Source organism: Mycotypha africana, assembly GCF_025528875.1.
Source record: "Mycotypha africana strain NRRL 2978 chromosome Unknown BDF20scaffold_1, whole genome shotgun sequence".
Taxonomy (NCBI): domain Eukaryota; kingdom Fungi; phylum Mucoromycota; class Mucoromycetes; order Mucorales; family Mycotyphaceae; genus Mycotypha; species Mycotypha africana.
In genome coordinates, this window is record NW_026515725.1 from 3,362,485 (window position 1) to 3,380,148 (window position 17,664).

General features: G+C 37.5%; 7 protein-coding genes across 7 annotated transcripts; 1 reads left to right on the forward strand and 6 right to left on the reverse strand.

Annotated features, from left to right (window-relative positions):
- Window positions 1-131: 131 nt before the first annotated feature.
- Window positions 132-3,663, reverse strand: BDF20DRAFT_82729 (uncharacterized protein). The gene is made up of 7 exons (XM_053078150.1): window positions 3,299-3,663; window positions 3,108-3,228; window positions 2,947-3,040; window positions 2,600-2,880; window positions 1,180-2,515; window positions 969-1,087; window positions 132-900 (listed from the first exon to the last, which is right to left on the reverse strand). The coding sequence occupies exons 1-7, from the start codon at window positions 3,544-3,546 to the stop codon at window positions 391-393; spliced, it is 2,709 nt and encodes a 902-aa protein (XP_052941281.1). The 5' UTR covers window positions 3,547-3,663; the 3' UTR covers window positions 132-390.
- A 1,957-nt stretch (window positions 3,664-5,620) lies between these two features.
- BDF20DRAFT_909714 (quinon protein alcohol dehydrogenase-like superfamily) lies at window positions 5,621-7,319 on the reverse strand (the record flags this gene model as incomplete). Its single annotated transcript, XM_053083622.1, has 7 exons — window positions 5,621-5,739; window positions 5,815-5,938; window positions 6,019-6,343; window positions 6,409-6,762; window positions 6,831-6,925; window positions 7,001-7,105; window positions 7,182-7,319. 7 exons carry the CDS (start codon window positions 7,317-7,319, stop codon window positions 5,621-5,623), a joined length of 1,260 nt encoding a protein of 419 aa, XP_052941282.1.
- Window positions 7,320-8,247: 928 nt separating this feature from the next.
- On the reverse strand, window positions 8,248-9,598 carry BDF20DRAFT_847828 (uncharacterized protein). Its single transcript, XM_053079825.1, has 5 exons — window positions 9,557-9,598; window positions 9,436-9,494; window positions 9,296-9,366; window positions 9,116-9,227; window positions 8,248-9,043 (listed from the first exon to the last, which is right to left on the reverse strand). Exons 1-5 carry the CDS (start codon window positions 9,564-9,566, stop codon window positions 8,402-8,404), a joined length of 894 nt encoding a protein of 297 aa, XP_052941283.1. The 5' UTR covers window positions 9,567-9,598; the 3' UTR covers window positions 8,248-8,401.
- A 316-nt stretch (window positions 9,599-9,914) lies between these two features.
- BDF20DRAFT_847830 (HSP20-like chaperone) lies at window positions 9,915-10,930 on the reverse strand. The gene is made up of 4 exons (XM_053079826.1): window positions 10,767-10,930; window positions 10,545-10,655; window positions 10,169-10,426; window positions 9,915-10,094 (listed from the first exon to the last, which is right to left on the reverse strand). The coding sequence occupies exons 1-4, from the start codon at window positions 10,842-10,844 to the stop codon at window positions 10,023-10,025; spliced, it is 519 nt and encodes a 172-aa protein (XP_052941284.1). The 5' UTR covers window positions 10,845-10,930; the 3' UTR covers window positions 9,915-10,022.
- A 524-nt stretch (window positions 10,931-11,454) lies between these two features.
- BDF20DRAFT_847833 (nucleoside phosphorylase domain-containing protein) lies at window positions 11,455-12,640 on the forward strand. The gene is made up of 2 exons (XM_053079827.1): window positions 11,455-11,578; window positions 11,661-12,640. Exons 1-2 carry the CDS (start codon window positions 11,480-11,482, stop codon window positions 12,459-12,461), a joined length of 900 nt encoding a protein of 299 aa, XP_052941285.1. The 5' UTR covers window positions 11,455-11,479; the 3' UTR covers window positions 12,462-12,640.
- A 218-nt stretch (window positions 12,641-12,858) lies between these two features.
- Window positions 12,859-15,572, reverse strand: BDF20DRAFT_909719 (uncharacterized protein; the record flags this gene model as incomplete). Its single annotated transcript, XM_053083623.1, has 6 exons — window positions 12,859-14,063; window positions 14,168-14,306; window positions 14,375-14,704; window positions 14,780-14,869; window positions 14,944-15,255; window positions 15,342-15,572. The coding sequence occupies 6 exons, from the start codon at window positions 15,570-15,572 to the stop codon at window positions 12,859-12,861; spliced, it is 2,307 nt and encodes a 768-aa protein (XP_052941286.1).
- Window positions 15,573-15,828: 256 nt separating this feature from the next.
- BDF20DRAFT_812903 (Metallo-dependent phosphatase-like protein) lies at window positions 15,829-17,434 on the reverse strand (the record flags this gene model as incomplete). The annotated part of the gene is made up of 5 exons (XM_053076835.1): window positions 15,829-16,047; window positions 16,122-16,477; window positions 16,573-16,777; window positions 16,855-16,896; window positions 16,988-17,434. 5 exons carry the CDS (start codon window positions 17,432-17,434, stop codon window positions 15,829-15,831), a joined length of 1,269 nt encoding a protein of 422 aa, XP_052941287.1.
- Between the last annotated feature and the right edge of the window lie 230 nt (window positions 17,435-17,664).

A 17,664-nucleotide genomic window follows, 5' to 3' on the forward strand; every position in this document is an offset into this window, starting at 1 on the left:
AAAGAGTATCTACATTTATTACCCATAATATACTCATATATATCTTTTAGAATTGATTTAAACGTCAAAAAGTTACCCACAATTTAATGCAGTAAACAATTTACAAAAACCTTGGCTACAAATGTGTGAAGCTTATTAAGATGGTATCAACAGTTACAGTAATGCAATACTGAAAAGGCACAACCCTTTTATATAAATAGTACACAGGAAACCTGGAAACATAATCCATATTTTCAAGATGTATATACACGAATAAGACAGGCTATTACGGCGAGGGGGAACAAAACTTTGTAGTAATAATATAAGAATAAATAGAGGAAAAAAGGATAAAACGACATGATAAAATAGAAGTTGAGGGTATGCATATAAGTGTATAATAGGATCAAACTATTAAGATTCCGTAGGTGAAGCCTGAACGTCCAGCATGGGATCGTCAGCGGTAGTCGCAGTATCATTATCACCGACACTTGTCGAAGGAGAAGTATTCGTGCTGCCACTCATGTTATGGACACCTTCTTCCTCAATCTTAAATCCTGTTTGCTTTTGCATTAATTTTCTCCGTTTTTTACGCTTATTCGCACACGTCTTCAATGCTTGCTTCATTTCTGTCATTGTGAATGGTTTACTGATAAAATCATCCATTCCTGAATCAATGCAAATTTGTCGGTCTTCACGCGAGGCTGAAGCCGTGAGAGCAATAATATATACCTCCGTGGCATTAAGAAGACCAAGCTTTACAAAGTTGGTAGCACTCGTCGTATTCGATTGTTGAGCTATATTATCAGCATGGTCTTCAGAAGATGTTGTTAAGTCCATGCTGTCAGTATTACCTCGTTCTCGCTCTCTGATAATCTCTCGAGTTACTTCTAAACCATCCATTTCAGGCATATAAAGATCCATCTAAATAATTCAGCATTGTGAGTATATAATGTTAATTAGAAATTCAATACTGTATATCGTTCACTTACGAATATTACGTCAAAAACGGATGACTTCATCAATGTCAACACTTCTTTTCCATTATTGGCTATTTCAACATCTACATATCCTAAGCGCTTTAAAATACTTATTGCAATCTTCTGATTCACTGGTTACAGAGAGTAATAGCAAGAAAAAACCATTAGCGACCGTCCATTTTATAAGAACATTAAGGGGTCGGAAAATAATGAAATAACTCACATATATTATCCTCTGCCAAAAGAATCCTTAAAGGATAAACTTTTGCCAAATTTTCTTCTTTGCTTTGCGGTTTTCGGTTAAAGTACTGTTTTGTTATACCGATACGCGAGTTTCGACTAGCTGGTGAAAAACCATCATTAAGTGCTTTTCTGCTGCTGCTACTCCGCAATGGCGCTTTAGCATTGCCCTCTAACAAGCCGCTATTTACATTTGCACCCGCTTGTCTACCTTCTTCAGGTGTACTGCTTGCAAATGATGCAATAGTATTCATCGAGGTGTTATCAGGTACGCTTGTCGCCATTCCTCTTTCACTTGATTTGCAATTTTGCAAAAGCTGAGAAGTGAACGAATTATCTGAGCGTACATTATACCCATTAGGCAAATAGGGTTGTGAGTGACAAGTTCGTGATAAAGTAGGGCGAAGGGTATATGGTTGATGTTGCTGATAGGGTGGGGGCACAGACTGTCGTATCTGTTGTTGCTGTTGCTGTGGCTGTGGCTGTGGCTGTGGCTGTTGCTGTTGCTGTTGCTGTTGCTGTTGTTGTTGTTGTTGTTGGGTATGCAACTGCGGAAAGTTTGTCGAATTTGTCGTTGAAGAAGCGGTTGGAAAGTAGCCTGAACTAGTTAAGTTACTATTCAACGCTGGTGTAGCAAAAGTATATACTGAAGATGTGACTGGTGATACTAAATCGTTGTTATTAGCGCTATTACCCGCTGCCGAATGTACACTACTGTTACTATCAGACGCCGTCGAACAAGGAGACGACGGTGAGCCTGCAAAACCCAAAGGTGCGGTGTCACTGCTATATTTTCTACCCCGGGGGGCTACGGTAAATGGTAAAGTCAGGGCAAATCGTGAGCCTACATTCTCCTCAGATTCTACCCACAAGCATCCACCCATACGGTTGACTAGAGTACTGGAAATAGCCAGACCCAAACCGGTACCACCGTATCTTCGTGCTGTGGAGATGTCGATTTGAGAAAATGATTTGAATAATTTAGGCAGACGGTCAGCAGGTATGCCAATGCCGGTGTCCGTTACAGATACTTCTAATATAGCCTTTTCGGTAAAATAGTCTGCATTCTCAGAGTCTTCAGAGGCAGCCGTGGTGAGACCACCCGCTGAAGAAGCGCCTGAAGATCCAGGAGAAACATTAGGGTTGTAAGAATTTGACTTTTCTCTAGCCTGATTCCATATTGTCTCTATTTTGGCATCGTATCTTTCTTTAAATGTCATACATCTTTCTGTATTACGCGTTTGAGAAGAAGCACTAGTACGAAGTGGAGTCGGAGTAGATCGTTTAATTCGTACATGGATACCGCCTTCTTTGGTAAACTAGGATTCGAATGGGTCAGTACAAACTTTCGATGAAAAAGCCTCTTAAACAAATAGGAGGTAGTTTTGCATCTTCAAACATACCTTGACAGCATTAGAGCAAAGATTCAGCAAAATTTGTGTCAAGCGCATTGTATCGCCAACCAGGTGATCAGGTACGTCGGAATCAATCTTCCATATAATTGGTAGTACAGTTTTACCTTTCTTATGCATCAGAGGTCTAAGAAGAATGCCCTTATCTTCCAACTGTACAATAAGTTCAGGCAATGGGATATTATCGTCTTTGTCCGGTGGATATTCGATCACATATACGACTTTGTTCTGCTGGCTCATGGAGGCTTGATGACGAGCCATGTTTAAAGTATCTGCAAGAATAATGTCATAATATATGAGCGATTAATCGTTTGATAAATGAAGACAGACGTTTTTACCTTTTAGGCATTTCCTTAAACTGAATCGTCTATTCTCAAGCTTGAATTTTGGATCGTGATTTAATTTAGATATATTCAAAATGTCATTTATGATCTAAGAAAAATACGATCATTTTAGTACAAGATTTCCAGAAGGAGCTATGTAAATATGATGACTTTACAGTTAATAAATGACTGCCACTCGTTTGTATAACCTCTAAATGCTCTACTTGCTCCAGGTTCAAACTGGATCGTTCCTGCAGTAGTAAATCTGTTAATGCAATGACTGCATTCATAGGCGTCCTGTAATCAGAAGGAAAAAATGTAAGTATCTATCGGAATCCATCCTGCTTCATCATTACTGTATGTCTACCTTATCTCATGACTCATGTCAGCTAAGAACTTTAGTTTATTCTCGGCATCCAATACAGCCAAATCTCTGGCAATAATCAACTGTTCCTGATAATTTATTGCTAGTAGCTCGTTAACACATCGCATATTGACGGCATTCAGAATTGTCGTCATGTTTTCAAGTTTGGCAGTATCAATTTCATTGCTGGCTGTCAAACATAGCATTCCGTTCACCGTCGCATTCTTTTTATGCGTTGAATCGAGTTTCATCAATACAACGTGCTGATAAGCTGGGTATACGCCTCTTTCAATCTCCTCCTCTTCTATTTCAGTGTGCTGATTAATAATATGGATGGTTTTGTCTTCGTTCAATAGAGCTTTAATGTAAGGTGATGAAGGATTCAGCTGTGACAGCGGGATAACTGTATTCGTGAAACTTTCGGATTATAAAACGAGTGGATGTTAACAATACAACAAAACCTTTCCAATGTGGGCCTAAAATACTTTACCTTGTGGGGGACCTTGAGGTACCATTATTTAAAAAGCTTGATCTGATCAATAAGAATCTGTTCTGTAGCATATCGGATTTTGAATCAGCAGATACGGACGATAGGTGTTGCGGTGATGGATCACTGGATGATGGCTGGATTTCAGGGGAACTTGAATTGGATACAGACGAAGAAATAATATGAAGTCTTGCCTTCTCATTTTTCTTGTATATCTTTGTCAGTTCTTTGTAATCATCCAATGTAAGTAGTTGCAAGAGAATGGCTGATTGTATCTTGGTTTGTATGGTTATTTCCCGCATAAGGTTGTTCAAAAATTTGTTTCCAACATCCGAAAATGTGTTGTAGATTATTGATAAAAGCTCAGGCGGTACGTTGTTACTGTTGAACTGTGCTGGAGGAATGTTGTTGGAGTTTGACTCGCAATTGACCTTACTGAATGAGTCATTTGTGTTCATTATCTTTTTCGTGATGAAAAATCGTGGAAATCAATCGTTAGCAGTGAAACACTGTACAGAGAATTCTTGTTTAGATAGACAGGCAATGTAATTTTATATTCCTTTAATGAGAAATAAAAGTTTTGAATTATGAAAGGAAAAAGAGATGTAGACTTAGGATTAAGCTATTGAAAAATTAGACTATTTTGTTCCGAAAAAGAGTGATTTCCCTTCTATCATACGTCACTTTTAATATAGAAAAGTGAAATAAGAAAAATCAATGCGCCAATACAGTTTTGTCAATCGCGTGACTTTTCCATTGAGATCTGTACCTCTTGTATTGACGCCTACTTTGCCCTTATAATGTCTTTTAAGGTGCGACTTCAAAATATATTATAGAGGGTTATGAATTGACCAAGCAGTTTTGAAATTAATGGATCGCTTGACGTGCTGTTCGGAGGGTATGGAATTAAATCCGTTTGTTGCAGGTAATTTTAATAAAGAAAGTGAAAAATCCATATAAGTGATAGGGCACTTTTTGAAAGATGAAGTATTTATTACTGTAATTTAATTGTTCGAACAGTATTATACTCAAGAACTTCGAGTTATTGCCTACTTGACTCTATAGATACAAGTGAAGCAGCACCAGTAAATTGCACAATGAATATCAGGGTCCAAACTCACAAGTACACAGAATTTTGCCAACGGTTCCATGCGCATATGCATATCTATATTTTGAATATTAGTACATGGGGCTAGTAACCGTATAATTTTTATTTCGGGCATTGTATGTGCATATACATACAACTTTTGATGAACCGCATCTTCAAGTATTCTAGGTTTACTTCAACTAATAAATAGTTTGGCTTATCAATTATTGATTTTGGATAAGTATCTATTGCAACTTTGTTGATCCCTTTACTGTGGTTCCAACAGTAATTGATGTTGCACTCTTTTTCTCTTCCTTTTTTTTTTGGAGAAAAATATGATTTCAATGAGTGCTACGGTGAGACATTGAAAAAGACCAATTCAGGGATCAATTAATATGACTATTATTGAATAATATGAATAAATTGCATAAGGGTATTGTCAAAATATATTAACAACCTACATTAGATTTTCATCAAGCGAAGTATATCCTGAGTACATCAACAAAAGTAGGAAATAAAAAACCAAAGTCATTGGTAACTGCCGTATCGTAGAAATTAAATATTTCTTTAAACATCTGTTCATAAATTGGTAGGAAGAATAGATCACTACTGATTACTATTTTACGCAAGTTTAATCATTGTCATAACATTGAATGAGAAACTCAAAAGATAATTTCTAAAGCCTGGATTGATTAGAGTACGTAGGAATTTGAGTGCACTAAATAAAGCTGTGGATCGAAGTGAAAGAACTTTAAGCAGTCCCAAACAATGTGCCTTGATCGGTCATTTCAACAACTATATGCACTAAAAGCGCGAATAGAATCATATTTACGACTGCAATGATAGAAGTAATCAACATATCGTCAGCAACTACGTAGAGGACAAAAGTATCAGTGAGCGTTTTTGATTTCTCAAAGGATGAATGCATAACTCTGCTGCATTTACCTGGTTTCAACTGCTTGAAATTATCTGGTAGAACCAACACTTTACAAGCTCTATCAGCACTGGCACTTGCCAAGTACTTACCGTTTTTACTAAAATTAAAAGCTGTAATAGTGGAACTATGCTCCTTTTTTAGTTTGTACAGTGGCTAGTTCATTATACAGATTAATAAAAGACTCTACAATTGTGATCCCAAACTTTCAATACCTTTAATGTCGCTGCATCAACAAAACCAATACTATGATCGGAAGATGCATAAGCTAGTATATTACCCTTTGGACTGCGAGTAAAAGTACACTTTTTAATACACAAAGAGCATGCCCAAATAAAATCAAATTCGACTAACCTAACACGTAAATGGGTAATCTTCTTTCGACCTATACCAACTGTTTTTGCCGTTTTTGAATTCAAAGGGTATGCAAGTGATGAGGACGAGCGTAGTGTCCAAGCTGTGATGTAGGCGCTTTTATTATTTCTCTGTATTGGATTAACAGCTGCATACAATACTTGTTGTCCATTTTTGATACCATAACTGTAGAACGTCCATTAACAAATGCATATAATTGTTTTCAAATGGTTGTTTGCAATTGAGCTTACCGACTCGCTATAAATTCACATTTTATATTCTTGTTCAACTTGGGGCTGTCAATGACTTGCACAATATCCCCACTTCCATCGTGAACACATAATATGATCAGAGCAGTAGTTGTAGTAATAACCATATATTCTTCATTTGCGTCGAAATCAATATCTTGAATAGATTGATTAAATTTCACAGAGGGAAAGCATAGGTGCCATCCGAAATCATTCTCTTTCATTACTGTCAGTCTACCATCACTAAAACCAGTAGCCAAATATTTCCCTGATGTTTGGCTGAACACAGTTACTTTCTGATATATATCAGAGGACGTACAGTTACTTGCTTTTATTTTGATTTTCAGGTTGATGTCTCTGTGATAAATGCCTGCTTATCAGTATTTGCCTCTTGCACTTTACAATAATCGCACTCATTTAGTTACCCATCCTTCGTTATATCAAACAGTCTACAGCTAAGATTATTTGCTTCTTTGATATCGTTCTCATTGCTGTTCATGCCTACTGCTGTTACTGATACCTACTTTTTTGGAATAAGTTACTCTTACTTCGGACTTTGCATTTTCTATTAACGAGATGAATAGGATGAACTTACATTAGGATGACTGGACAGCGACATGGGACAGTCTTCGGTCTCGGACCAGTTTATGGTACGGATTTCTCTTAACTCTTTTTCGTCCTCAGAGACTTCTAAGCAAGTCTAAGTTATCATAGCAGGTAGTACATTAAGTGATCGCGCTCAAGACAGAAACGATTTAGCTAATACGACAACTTACCAAATGATTGTTAACGCCTGGATGGTTTGCTCCTCCTCCTCCAATCAAGACCAGTATACCGTCCGCTGTAAAATCAACGCCGTAGATAGGAAATTCGACTCTCTTTTCATATATGGTTAGAAAGGAAGAAGGGCTCATCATTGTTTAACAGCTAATCAAGGTTTCACAAATTTTAACAAAAGTCAAAGAAATAAAAGCATCTCAGAATTTTTTAATGCGAGTATAAAAAGTATGTAATTAACCGAGTGGATTAATCTACGTAGATTTGGTCATCTATTAGGTAATTTAGAAGTAATTCTTTCCTGTAACTTTTTCTTTCTTATTTAATAGAGATGTATATGATCATTATTAAAACTGTCAGAATCACCAGCCCTCTGCCATTTTTTGGAAAATGAAAGACAACAGATAGGCATTAAGACATTCTATCCTAATCTCAACTTGATTTGACACTCAAACCAACTCAAAGCAAACAAAATTAGCGAGTAACACTGTCAAGCTTTAGGGGCGCTCGCCGCACAGAGAGCGCCCCGGTCCAAAGAATCTGATCAGCTGCCCAGTCCAATTGTCAGGTCTTGGATGTGATTTATCACCGCCAAATTGTGGTGCCAAAACAGGAAATTGATACCAACCATCTGTTGCAACAACAGATAACTGTAAACTGTTGTTAGTATTCACTTCTATAATTCAAAAGGTATGATTTTCGAGACAAGTATTAAATTAAACGAGAATAAGTCAAGGTGGATTGACAGAGTTATAAGTATATAATATGGACAAACAATGAGCAACTTTAACAGCCTGCATACTGGAATTGATGTCGGTTGATAAAGGTGTTTTACGATGCAAGGCGTTAGTATCAAGAGTAGGGTGGGTATTTTTCATAAGAGATAATCTCTTCATACCTTTGTCCCTGTCCTAACGGGCGTTCCTGTTAACAGCAGCCATTCCTCCAAAAAAAAAAAAACAAAAAAAACAAAAGCTATGTGTGCTTTGTTTCGTGCCGCAGACAAATTGTTGTTAGTGCAAGCGGTATAACGAGGTCTACTATGAACCGATAGGAAACGCGTTATTCTGATGAGTTTACGTTTTTATTGAGAAGAGTATAAAAGAATACAGGGAAAAAGTTTCGATTAACTGGTTAATCAAGTACCCAACGAACCAGAGATATGTCGATTTACAAAATTTATATTAAATTATTCGTATTCTTTGAGAACAGTAAGAAGTTATTGAGTATTTGCTGGTGTTGCATCAGTCATAATAGAAGGGTTATGTGTACTGGTATAAACATCATCCATATCGTCATCAACAATTTGGTCCTCATCTTCTTCATCGTGATTTAGAATACTGGAATCCGCTTCTGGTGAACCAACAGTTGACGTTACGGGAGAAGAGACACTGGATAACTCCACAGCTGCTTTACTGTTATCAATACTAGCAGAATGTTGCTGTGGCTGTGGCTGTTGTTGAGTACTAGCGTTATTATTGTCCATGATATTTACACCTGTCAGTTTATAAGTTTTCATTGCTTCTTCATATTCTCTCATCTCCTTATTGAAAATGTCATAATAGAACTTTTTTTCTTCTTTAGGTAATGCTCTCCATTTATGGGCCAATATCTTGGTTACATCACCAACACTTTCGTCTGGATTTTCATCCTTAATTTTATCACGTTCGAATCTACAGTACAAGAAAAATACATTGCCTGGGCCTTTAGGGGCGTTTGGATCCTTCTTTTTCTTAGGTGGCTTGATAACAGTGGTAGTTGTTGGTTTACTGTTGTTACTGCTGTATAATACTGAAGATGATGCTGAATTAGGTTTAATATTGTTGGCGTTGGGTTTGTTGTTCAACAAACTATAGTGATGCTATGAAATATAAAATCAAGGTAAGGTTTAAGCATACTGCATGTGATAGGCTACGATATTTCATCGACTTACCACCTTATGATGATGGTGAGAACCTGACTCTAAAAACTCATCTGAATTCGTATCAGAGTCTTCATTGTTACTACTTAGGGTGTAGCCCTTCTCCAGTCTTTCTAATAATAAGCTATGTATTTAAAATGATATGCTATCAGCCAACCATTTGTTAATATACCTATAGCTCCTTCGACTTACCTTCTTTCCAAGCGTAGCCTTTTGATATTTTTACGAGCTTTATGCAATTTTTCTTGAAGTAAGTCATTTTCCTATTCATGGAAGAAATAAGTGTCAACTACGGTGCACTTAGTATTCAATGATAATGTTTGTATGCCTACAGTTTCCACTTCTCTATATCTCTTTTTTAGGTCGTCCAACTTGAGTTTCGTTTTAGCGTCTATACAATGACTTGTGAGTACTTGCATTTTCGTGCAAATCAAAGATAGAGTCTAAGCCTACCTTCTGCCATTTTTTAATTTTTTTTTTTTTTTTTTTGCTTTTGGCCAGGGAAAGATATACAAAGACAGATAAACGAAAAAGAAGAAAGTAAAGAAAAAAAAAAGTCAAAAGAAAAAGGAAATTGAGAAAATGTTTCAATTCGTCGTTCTTTTTCGTGAATAACACGGTAACAAGGTCAATAAAGAACAGAAGACAGTCAAAAAAGAAAAGGGAGTCCTTTCAAACCGGAACACGCCTTTTCTTTAAATGTATATACCAACACGCACACACGCACACACACGCACACACACACACACACACAAAACTGTACGTACAGTTGCTAACAATAAAGTACCACGCATCGAACAATTTTTTTTTTTCCTGTTTTTAGTGCAGCCAATTTAAAAAGGCGAATTTATTTGTATTTCTTTAAAGTAGTGCACTCTACTGTATGTGAAACGCTTCTTTCTTTCTAAACTCATAGTGATCAGTTTGAAGCGTTGGTCTCTCCATCTTTAACTTCTTCCTCTTCATCATCATCGCTATCATCACCTTCAGGCTATCAAAGTGAAATTCAGATCAGAAAAGGACCCAAAAATAAAGGAACTGATTTAAATAGTCATGCTAACTTACCAACATACTATCCATGTTCACATTACTTAATCCGCCGCCAGCAGCTCCTGCTTGGGCCATTAATTGTTGGAAATCTATACCTGCCATAGGATCACCAGCTGGTCCCTCGTCGTCTTCCTCATCTTCATCCTTCCATTTTTGGAAATCAACCTTAACAAAATTGAGCTTGTTGCCCTTCTGAAGTTTGGGCCAGTAACTGGCTTCCTTCTTATAAATGACCATAGTTAAATTACGTGCTGTTAAGTGCTTCTTAGATTTCTAATGCGATACCCCCAATAGAAAATGAAAAAAACCGGTTTCGTATTAGCACCCTATTACTTCCCTCTCTTCGATACCTTTGGAGTATAGCTTGACAAAATAGATCCTCATGCTTTACCTCGGGATCCACATTTCCGTAAAATTCGATTTCGAATTCGTAATCGTTCTGTTCCTTTTCACCTTTTCCAGTGAAGTTAATCTTGCTTTCATTTAAGTCGATTTTTGGATCCTTTGTTAACGAAAAGAAATATTGTATTAGCCTCTCATGCTCGTTCTTTACCTTTTCTTTAACATTTATCAGACTTGCAGTTCCATTCAGTATTGGAACTAATTACACTACCTTAATATCAGAAATTTCAACAGTTAAATAAACTACATCGGCTCTTTGAGCCCAGAGAACGGTAGGATGAAGAGGCATTTTATATCAAATCAATTAGAAAAAGACTAAAGAAAAAGAAAGAAAAGAGAAGAATACAGCTTTGTTTTGACTTTATGGCTCACGCGTCTAAAGAAAAAGCTGGAAACTTTTTATAAAGGCCGCTCGCAAACCGCAAATTTTCCCTTTTTGCTGATTTTGATGACGGCATGAATGTCAAGTAACAGGCACGCTAGTTTCTCTTGTCTATAAAACTAATCTTCCCTTCTTCAGTTAAATGGTGTTGTATACGTGCTTCAAGTTTAACAGAAGCTGCGAACTTTACTTTATAAGGCTGGGTATTTGTTAGATTGCAGATCAACTATATCTTTGAATCATTGGGCAGACATGCACAAGAAGTTGCGCATCACTTCGTATTGAAACCATACTCCAGTTGGACATTATGTATACTACCATTTATGGACTTACTTGTCCACTTCTGAATTGTCATGTACCTTTCGCGAAATCTTACCAATGATTCACCATAGGATTTTAGCCACCACTTACTCCGCTAGCTGCTTTGATCCAGTGACAGCTCTTAATTTTGATCATCCTCAAAATTTTGATTTGGTTGAAAAGAAAGCCCGTAGATAGTCTTATTTTCTTCCCCTTTTTTTCAAATTTATTAAAGAGCAGCAATGGTCAACAGTGATGATGTCAAGATCGCCGTTATCGGTGGTTCAGGTCTTTACAATCTCGAAGGTTTGGAAGTGGTTGAAGAAGTCAACCCTGAAACTGTAAAGTATCTCTGACAGCTACAGTCATTTATACACACTTTTTTTTGCTAACTTCGTTGCTTGCCATTTCAATGTATCTTAGCCTTGGGGTTTTCCTAGTGATAAAATCATCATCTGTCGTCTTCCCAGTGGCAACAAGGTAGCATTCTTGGCTCGCCATGGTCGTGGTCACTACTTGACACCCACTGAAGTCCCTGTGCGAGCCAACATTGCTGCTCTCAAATCACTCGGTGTCGAAGCCATCATTGCCTTTTCTGCTGTTGGTTCTTTGCGGGAAGAAATTCCTCCTTGCGATTTTGTTTTACCTGATCAACTTATTGATCGTACCCGTGGTTTACGCCCCTCCACTTTCTTCGGTGAAGGTATGGTCGCTCATGCCGTCTTTGCTGATCCCTTCCACGCCGGTCTCGCTGATATCATTGCACAACATGAAAAGGTACTAGAATTCGGTGCAAAGCTTCACCGTAATAAGACTGCTGTTTGTATGGAAGGTCCTGCCTTCTCCACTCGTGCTGAATCTCACATGTATCGCAGCTGGGGTGGTGATATCATCAACATGAGTGCGTTGCCCGAAGCCAAGTTGGCTCGTGAAGCAGAAATTGCCTATCAGATGGTCTGTATGTCGACTGATTATGATTGTTGGAGAGAAAATGAGGAAGTGGTAACAGTCGAGACAGTGATGCAGAATATGGGCAATAATGGCAAGAATGCAAAGAATTTGTTACATGCTATTTTGCCTGATATTGAACAAGCAGTGAATGCAGGTACTTTGATGCCTAACTATAAGGGATCCATGAAGTACGCTGGTATGACCGCACCTGAAAAGAGAAACCCTGAGACTGTTCGTAAATTAGAATACATTTTACCCGGTTATTATTCCTAAGGAGAACTCTTTTTTTGAAAGTAGAACTTAATTATTATGGCATATGATACACAACTTTTAGACATAACAATCGACTTTATGTAATCATACATTCAGTAAATATAGAAGGTTTGAAAAGCGGAATAACGCTTGCTCTTCGGAGAGGCAATGTTTTTTTGTTTTTTTTGGTTTTTTTTTTTGTCACTTGTATTGTTTATTATTAATGTACTTGAAAGAGCACGTATTCGGTTACACTGAGAGGTACATAAAGCTGAGCCGTTTATTCACTTTGTATTACGCGGATAAAGGTCTGTATTGATATACAAGCGTATACAGTTATGTGAATTTATTTCAAAGATATAGACGCAAATCATTATGAATAATAGCGGGTTATCTGGAGTAAAAAAGTGATGGTGAATCATTGAGCCGCAAGTAAGCTTTTCGAGCGAGATGGACAATTGAGTTCTATTTCATTCCTGGCCGTATCACTAGTGCTTGTATTATATGAAGGTGCCACTCTCCAAATATCGCTGCCGGTAAACTTAGATTGATTAAAACCTGATTTCCAAGGTGCCAGCACAGTTGATGGTCTTTTACTACATGGCTTTTGCAAAATTGAAGTACTATAAGAGCTTGCTATTCTAGAATTCGTGAACATTACTGGTAAGCCTCGATTATCTGATACATTCTGCAGACGTGAACTAGACGAATCAACAATTTTTGCTGCTTCAACAGGTGTATGAGGAACAAAGGAAGGCGGTAGCGTCCAATCGGCGGTTTCAAACGTGGGCGTTGGTATTATAGAAGATGAATGAGAGGGTCTTATAAAAAGGTCATTCCGACTATTTTTGATGCTATTTTTATCTTGGTCAGTTTTCCTATCACCTTCCTTCAGATCGTCATCATGGCAGTCTATATAATAATTGTCGTCCGTAGAATACGATGAACACTTTTGAATATCTATAATCAGGGATGCAAATGGTAAATTATCAGGTTCGTAATTGCCGCTACAGTTTTCTTGTCGTATTGCTTTTTGCTCTTCTTGTGCACCATTGCCATTGGTGCTTCTCCTGCTATTTGTATAATGATTTGGTTGGTTTCCCTTTCTTTCAACAAATGGTGTTGATCGGTCCGTTGTTGCTGCGTCAGCTATGCTCTGCTGATCAGTAATTGTTTCATAACCATCGTGGCGTGTCGTAACTGGCTTTATCTTTGATGCAACAGATTGATAAAATGCAGCTGTGCTTTGATAATAGGGCGCTAACGGCGCTGCTGGTGGTAGCTGGCAATTATGGTTTGACAACGGCTGGGGAGTTGACGGGTATGCACATCCATAAAAATCAGAACTACTATTTACGGCTTCTTCTCCGGAGTATAGGCTGCCAGCGATATTGGATATCGCATGATTTGTTAAAGATGTAGCTGTTCCAGAATGAACTGGATAAAAATCTGTCAGCATACGATGCACTATATCTTGCGGGCATTGCATTCGCGCTGTTTGCAAAAGAGTTGTTTTCTGTCGTGCTGTGAAGGCAGGGCACATAACGCCTGCCCGAACCAATCTTACCATCAAAGTAGGGTCTATTTGAACACATTCTTTGAAAAGATGTGTTTTGAGTGCTTCTGTTGATTTTGTGTTAATAGTTACATTTGTTTCGAAGGAGGAGAGATGAAAAGGTTAATTGCAAGCTTAGCTGCCTTGATATTGTAATGTTTGATAAATTTACCTATTGCCGTTTTCAACATTTCGTAAAGATGATCTCTTTGGAGATTAGTGATAAGATGTGCTTGATGCCAAGGATATTTGGCTATAATACTAATAATGTTTTCAAAAGGCCGTTCAGCACATTTCCTGGAAAAGTGCAACTGATAATTGCTCCTTGACACCTTTAGTATATGGTAGTTGCACAGTAAGAGTTTAGTCCTTCTTTTACCTTATAATTTTTACAAACAACCACTATTGAATTGATTTCCTCGCGGGTGATAAAAGGTGGACAGGCCGACGTACCACCGCCTGCTGCTGTTGACATTGTTCTCACAACCTCTTCCGGAGGTGGGATGGCATTGGTCCCGTCAAATTGTCCTCTCCACTTTGGAAATATTGCTTTCAGAATTTCTTCCTGGCTTGACTCTACAACAGAAATGATACGGCCTTTTAATGGTCGCTGATTTCTGGTATGCATGGCTCGTCGCATATCGGCTATACTTGTAAATTCTATATAAGCATCTGATAATGTCTTTCCTGTGTTTCTATCCATCATAATCTAGATCCTCATAATGAGTTACCAAAGCTATTTGTATCATTTTTTAGAGCAGGTTTCACAACATTTTATACATACGTGGATAGATTGAATACAATCTGTTGCGGAAGGAAAATGGCAATTGCCAAAGAAGCTTCGAACATCCTTCTGTGATATATCCCAAGGTATCTAATACGCAACAGTAAAATAAAGTGTAAATAGGGAAATAATTAATTTATTATAGCCTTGTCAGATTGGCTTACGTTGGATAATTTGACACAAGCATAACTGAAATTCAGCGGCACAATGCTATTGCTGTTGTTAACGAGATAGTATGAATCATGATTCATCTGCTGCGGCTGATATATGTTTGTTGTTGGCAGATATACGCTAGGAGGGGGATATGTTTGCGTTGATGAACGCGTGCATGCTGTTGAATCAGCGTAGAAGTAATCGTTACTGTTTGGTGATGCTATCGTGCCATTAGTATTGGGAGTGATATTGGCTGAAATTGTGGCAATAAAAGGTGGTTGGTATGCATTCTCTTCCGAATTTATGGCATCAGTTTTCCTTGTCTTATTTACACATATCAATTTGAAATAGATTAAGTGGTAAGTTGCTGTTACGGGCAGGTTCAATAATGTTATCGTTTTGCCCTTACCTCCAAAATACACAATGGGCAAATAGCAGGCAGACATTGGAGTAATGAATTTATACAAAAGGGACAAAAATAATGCTGTCGACGACAAAACATTGCCAATTGCTGTTGAGGGTGTTGTTGAATGTAGCAGTAAGAACAAACGTTACTTGTAATTAGGGGAGTGAGGTTCGGTGAATCATTGTTGTTGTTATTATAAGAGGAAGAATTATAATTCGTATTCGGTAAGTGCATCTTTAACACGATGAACAACAGAAAGGAAAGAGAAAGCAGAACTGATCAAGTAGAAACGCCATTACTTTTAATTAATAACGATTTTTGACCATTCTAACACTTTAATTAATCTTTCTTTTTCTTTTTTCAAAGCTGTAATGTTTATATTAACTTTCTGTATCCCTTTACATTTTTCATTCAAATCTACCTGGGACAGGACCTTCAGGTTATTTTATTTGTTTCCATTAAAAAATGGCAATACTACTGTTTTTATGATTCATAATTTCACTGATGAATTGTAAGCACTGATTCGCTTCTGTTTCTGCTCCTCTGTCATTAATTTATCTTCTGGCGGTAACAGTTCAAAGCTACATAGTAGATCTGGTGCTATTGTCATAACAGCGCCATAGTTATCAAAATCGCCGCAGTAGTTTGGCGCACTGAAGATTGTTACTAGCTTTCTATTATTAAAAAACTCATAACCATCTTCTACAACCTACGATATTGAGGTCCGTAACAAGTTAATTTAATGTTTACAAGCTCAGTAGGCAATATAGTATTTTACTGTACCATGTGCGCCCGACATATCAAATCTAGGTCAAATCTATTCAAGAATTGATCAACATTTCTTGCGCCAAAACAAACAGATACACCTCGATCATTTTCACTCCAGTCCGAAAAGGCGTCACTTGGATCGGACCAGAGTAAATCATTGAGAAGTCCTTCCTCTGGTATATCTATTGGTCGTTGTATTGAATTAATCTGTTGCATGGAATTCAAGTAAGGTGATAGCCCTCCATGAACACAAAAGATGCGACCTCCTACTACGGCAGCGATAGGCATTGAATTGAAAACATCAACAAAATGTCTCCATATTTTTACGCCGCCATTGAAACGTCTTTTACATTCATCATAAAATCCGTAGACTTTGTTTTAGCAAAAAAGGTTCATATGTATTAGTATACTACTGTTCTGTGTGTAGAATCTTCTGTATCTTGTCGAGTAAAATTACATACGCTACCTCTTGTCACATCTGCACTCTCATGATTGCCTCTTAATAAAAAGAAATTGTTGGGATATTTCAGCTTAAAACAGAGCAATAGTAAGATGGTTTCCAAGCTGTACATTCCGCGGTCCACATAATCGCCAAGAAACAGATAATTTGCAGATGGTGGGAACCCACTCATTTGAAATAAACGCATTAAATCATAGTACTGCCCGTGAATCTATTTGTGTGTAGTATATCAGTTGATCAGAAATCTACAAATATTATGGTACAATCTTCTCAAGAATTTAAACATACGTCTCCTACTATTTTGACGCCTGCTTCTAGCTCTAATAAGGCCTAATTTGAGTTTAATAGCAAACAGCATAACGTGGTTAATAAGTATATACTGATAGACATCTGATACACAGTGCTCATAGGTCCACTTTACTGGTTGACTCAAAAATAAATCGAAACAATATTGACATAGTATTATCACTTCGCTTTGGCTTAAGCACAGTTGTCTTTTTATGCTTCTCTTCAATCCCACGGCGCTAAGTCGTTCAATACAAGAATCAACGTTGAATTGTTCTTGCTGCTGCTGTGATAATACGTTGTTACTGACGTTGCTTTTAGATGTGTCATATTCTTCATATTCGTCACTTTCTGTTGAATATCGGTTGCTGCCTTTCGAAGTATAATATATATCTGTCGCTGTAATTGTGCTAGCTGGAGCAGGGTGTTGATAATGCTGATATCTGTCGCTATAGTGGCCATTGTTTGGCTGTATGCTATTATTATATTGTTCTGGGAAAGACTCTTTACTATTATTCGCCAGTCCTCGAGACGCTGATTTCTGGATAGTGCGTAGTTTATGTTTTGAATGATGGTTTCCCATTTGGTTTGTCTTGATGTGAGAAAGGTTACGAAGTTGTGGTAATAGGAGATAGAAAGTTTCTCTAGAAAGGAGAGAAGAGAAAAGAAAGAAAGGAACAAAAAAAAAAAAAAGCCAAGACTATTTCTAACACGGGAATATCAGACACCATTTGTCGAGAAGAATGGAACTAATTACTGGGCGAGAGCATGACGATCTCTTTCTTCCTCACGGGAGCAACTGAAAGTGTGTGT

Coding starts and splice junctions, on each gene's coding strand:
- BDF20DRAFT_82729 (XM_053078150.1), bottom strand. CDS start 3,546: ATGAAACTCGATTCAACGCATAAAAAGAATGCGACGGTGAACGGAATG. Junction 3,229..3,298: donor GACATGAGTCATGAGATAAG/GTAGACATACAG, acceptor TTCTGATTACAG/GACGCCTATGAATGCAGTCA. Junction 901..968: donor CCGTTTTTGACGTAATATTC/GTAAGTGAACGA, acceptor TGAATTATTTAG/ATGGATCTTTATATGCCTGA.
- BDF20DRAFT_847828 (XM_053079825.1), bottom strand. Junction 9,367..9,435: donor GATATAGAGAAGTGGAAACT/GTAGGCATACAA, acceptor TTCCATGAATAG/GAAAATGACTTACTTCAAGA. Junction 9,044..9,115: donor CTCACCATCATCATAAGGTG/GTAAGTCGATGA, acceptor TATATTTCATAG/CATCACTATAGTTTGTTGAA.
- BDF20DRAFT_847830 (XM_053079826.1), bottom strand. CDS start 10,844: ATGCCTCTTCATCCTACCGTTCTCTGGGCTCAAAGAGCCGATGTAGTT. Junction 10,427..10,544: donor ACGGAAATGTGGATCCCGAG/GTAAAGCATGAG, acceptor GTATCGCATTAG/AAATCTAAGAAGCACTTAAC. Junction 10,095..10,168: donor TGAACATGGATAGTATGTTG/GTAAGTTAGCAT, acceptor TCACTTTGATAG/CCTGAAGGTGATGATAGCGA.
- BDF20DRAFT_847833 (XM_053079827.1), top strand. CDS start 11,480: ATGGTCAACAGTGATGATGTCAAGATCGCCGTTATCGGTGGTTCAGGT. Junction 11,579..11,660: donor AAGAAGTCAACCCTGAAACT/GTAAAGTATCTC, acceptor AATGTATCTTAG/CCTTGGGGTTTTCCTAGTGA.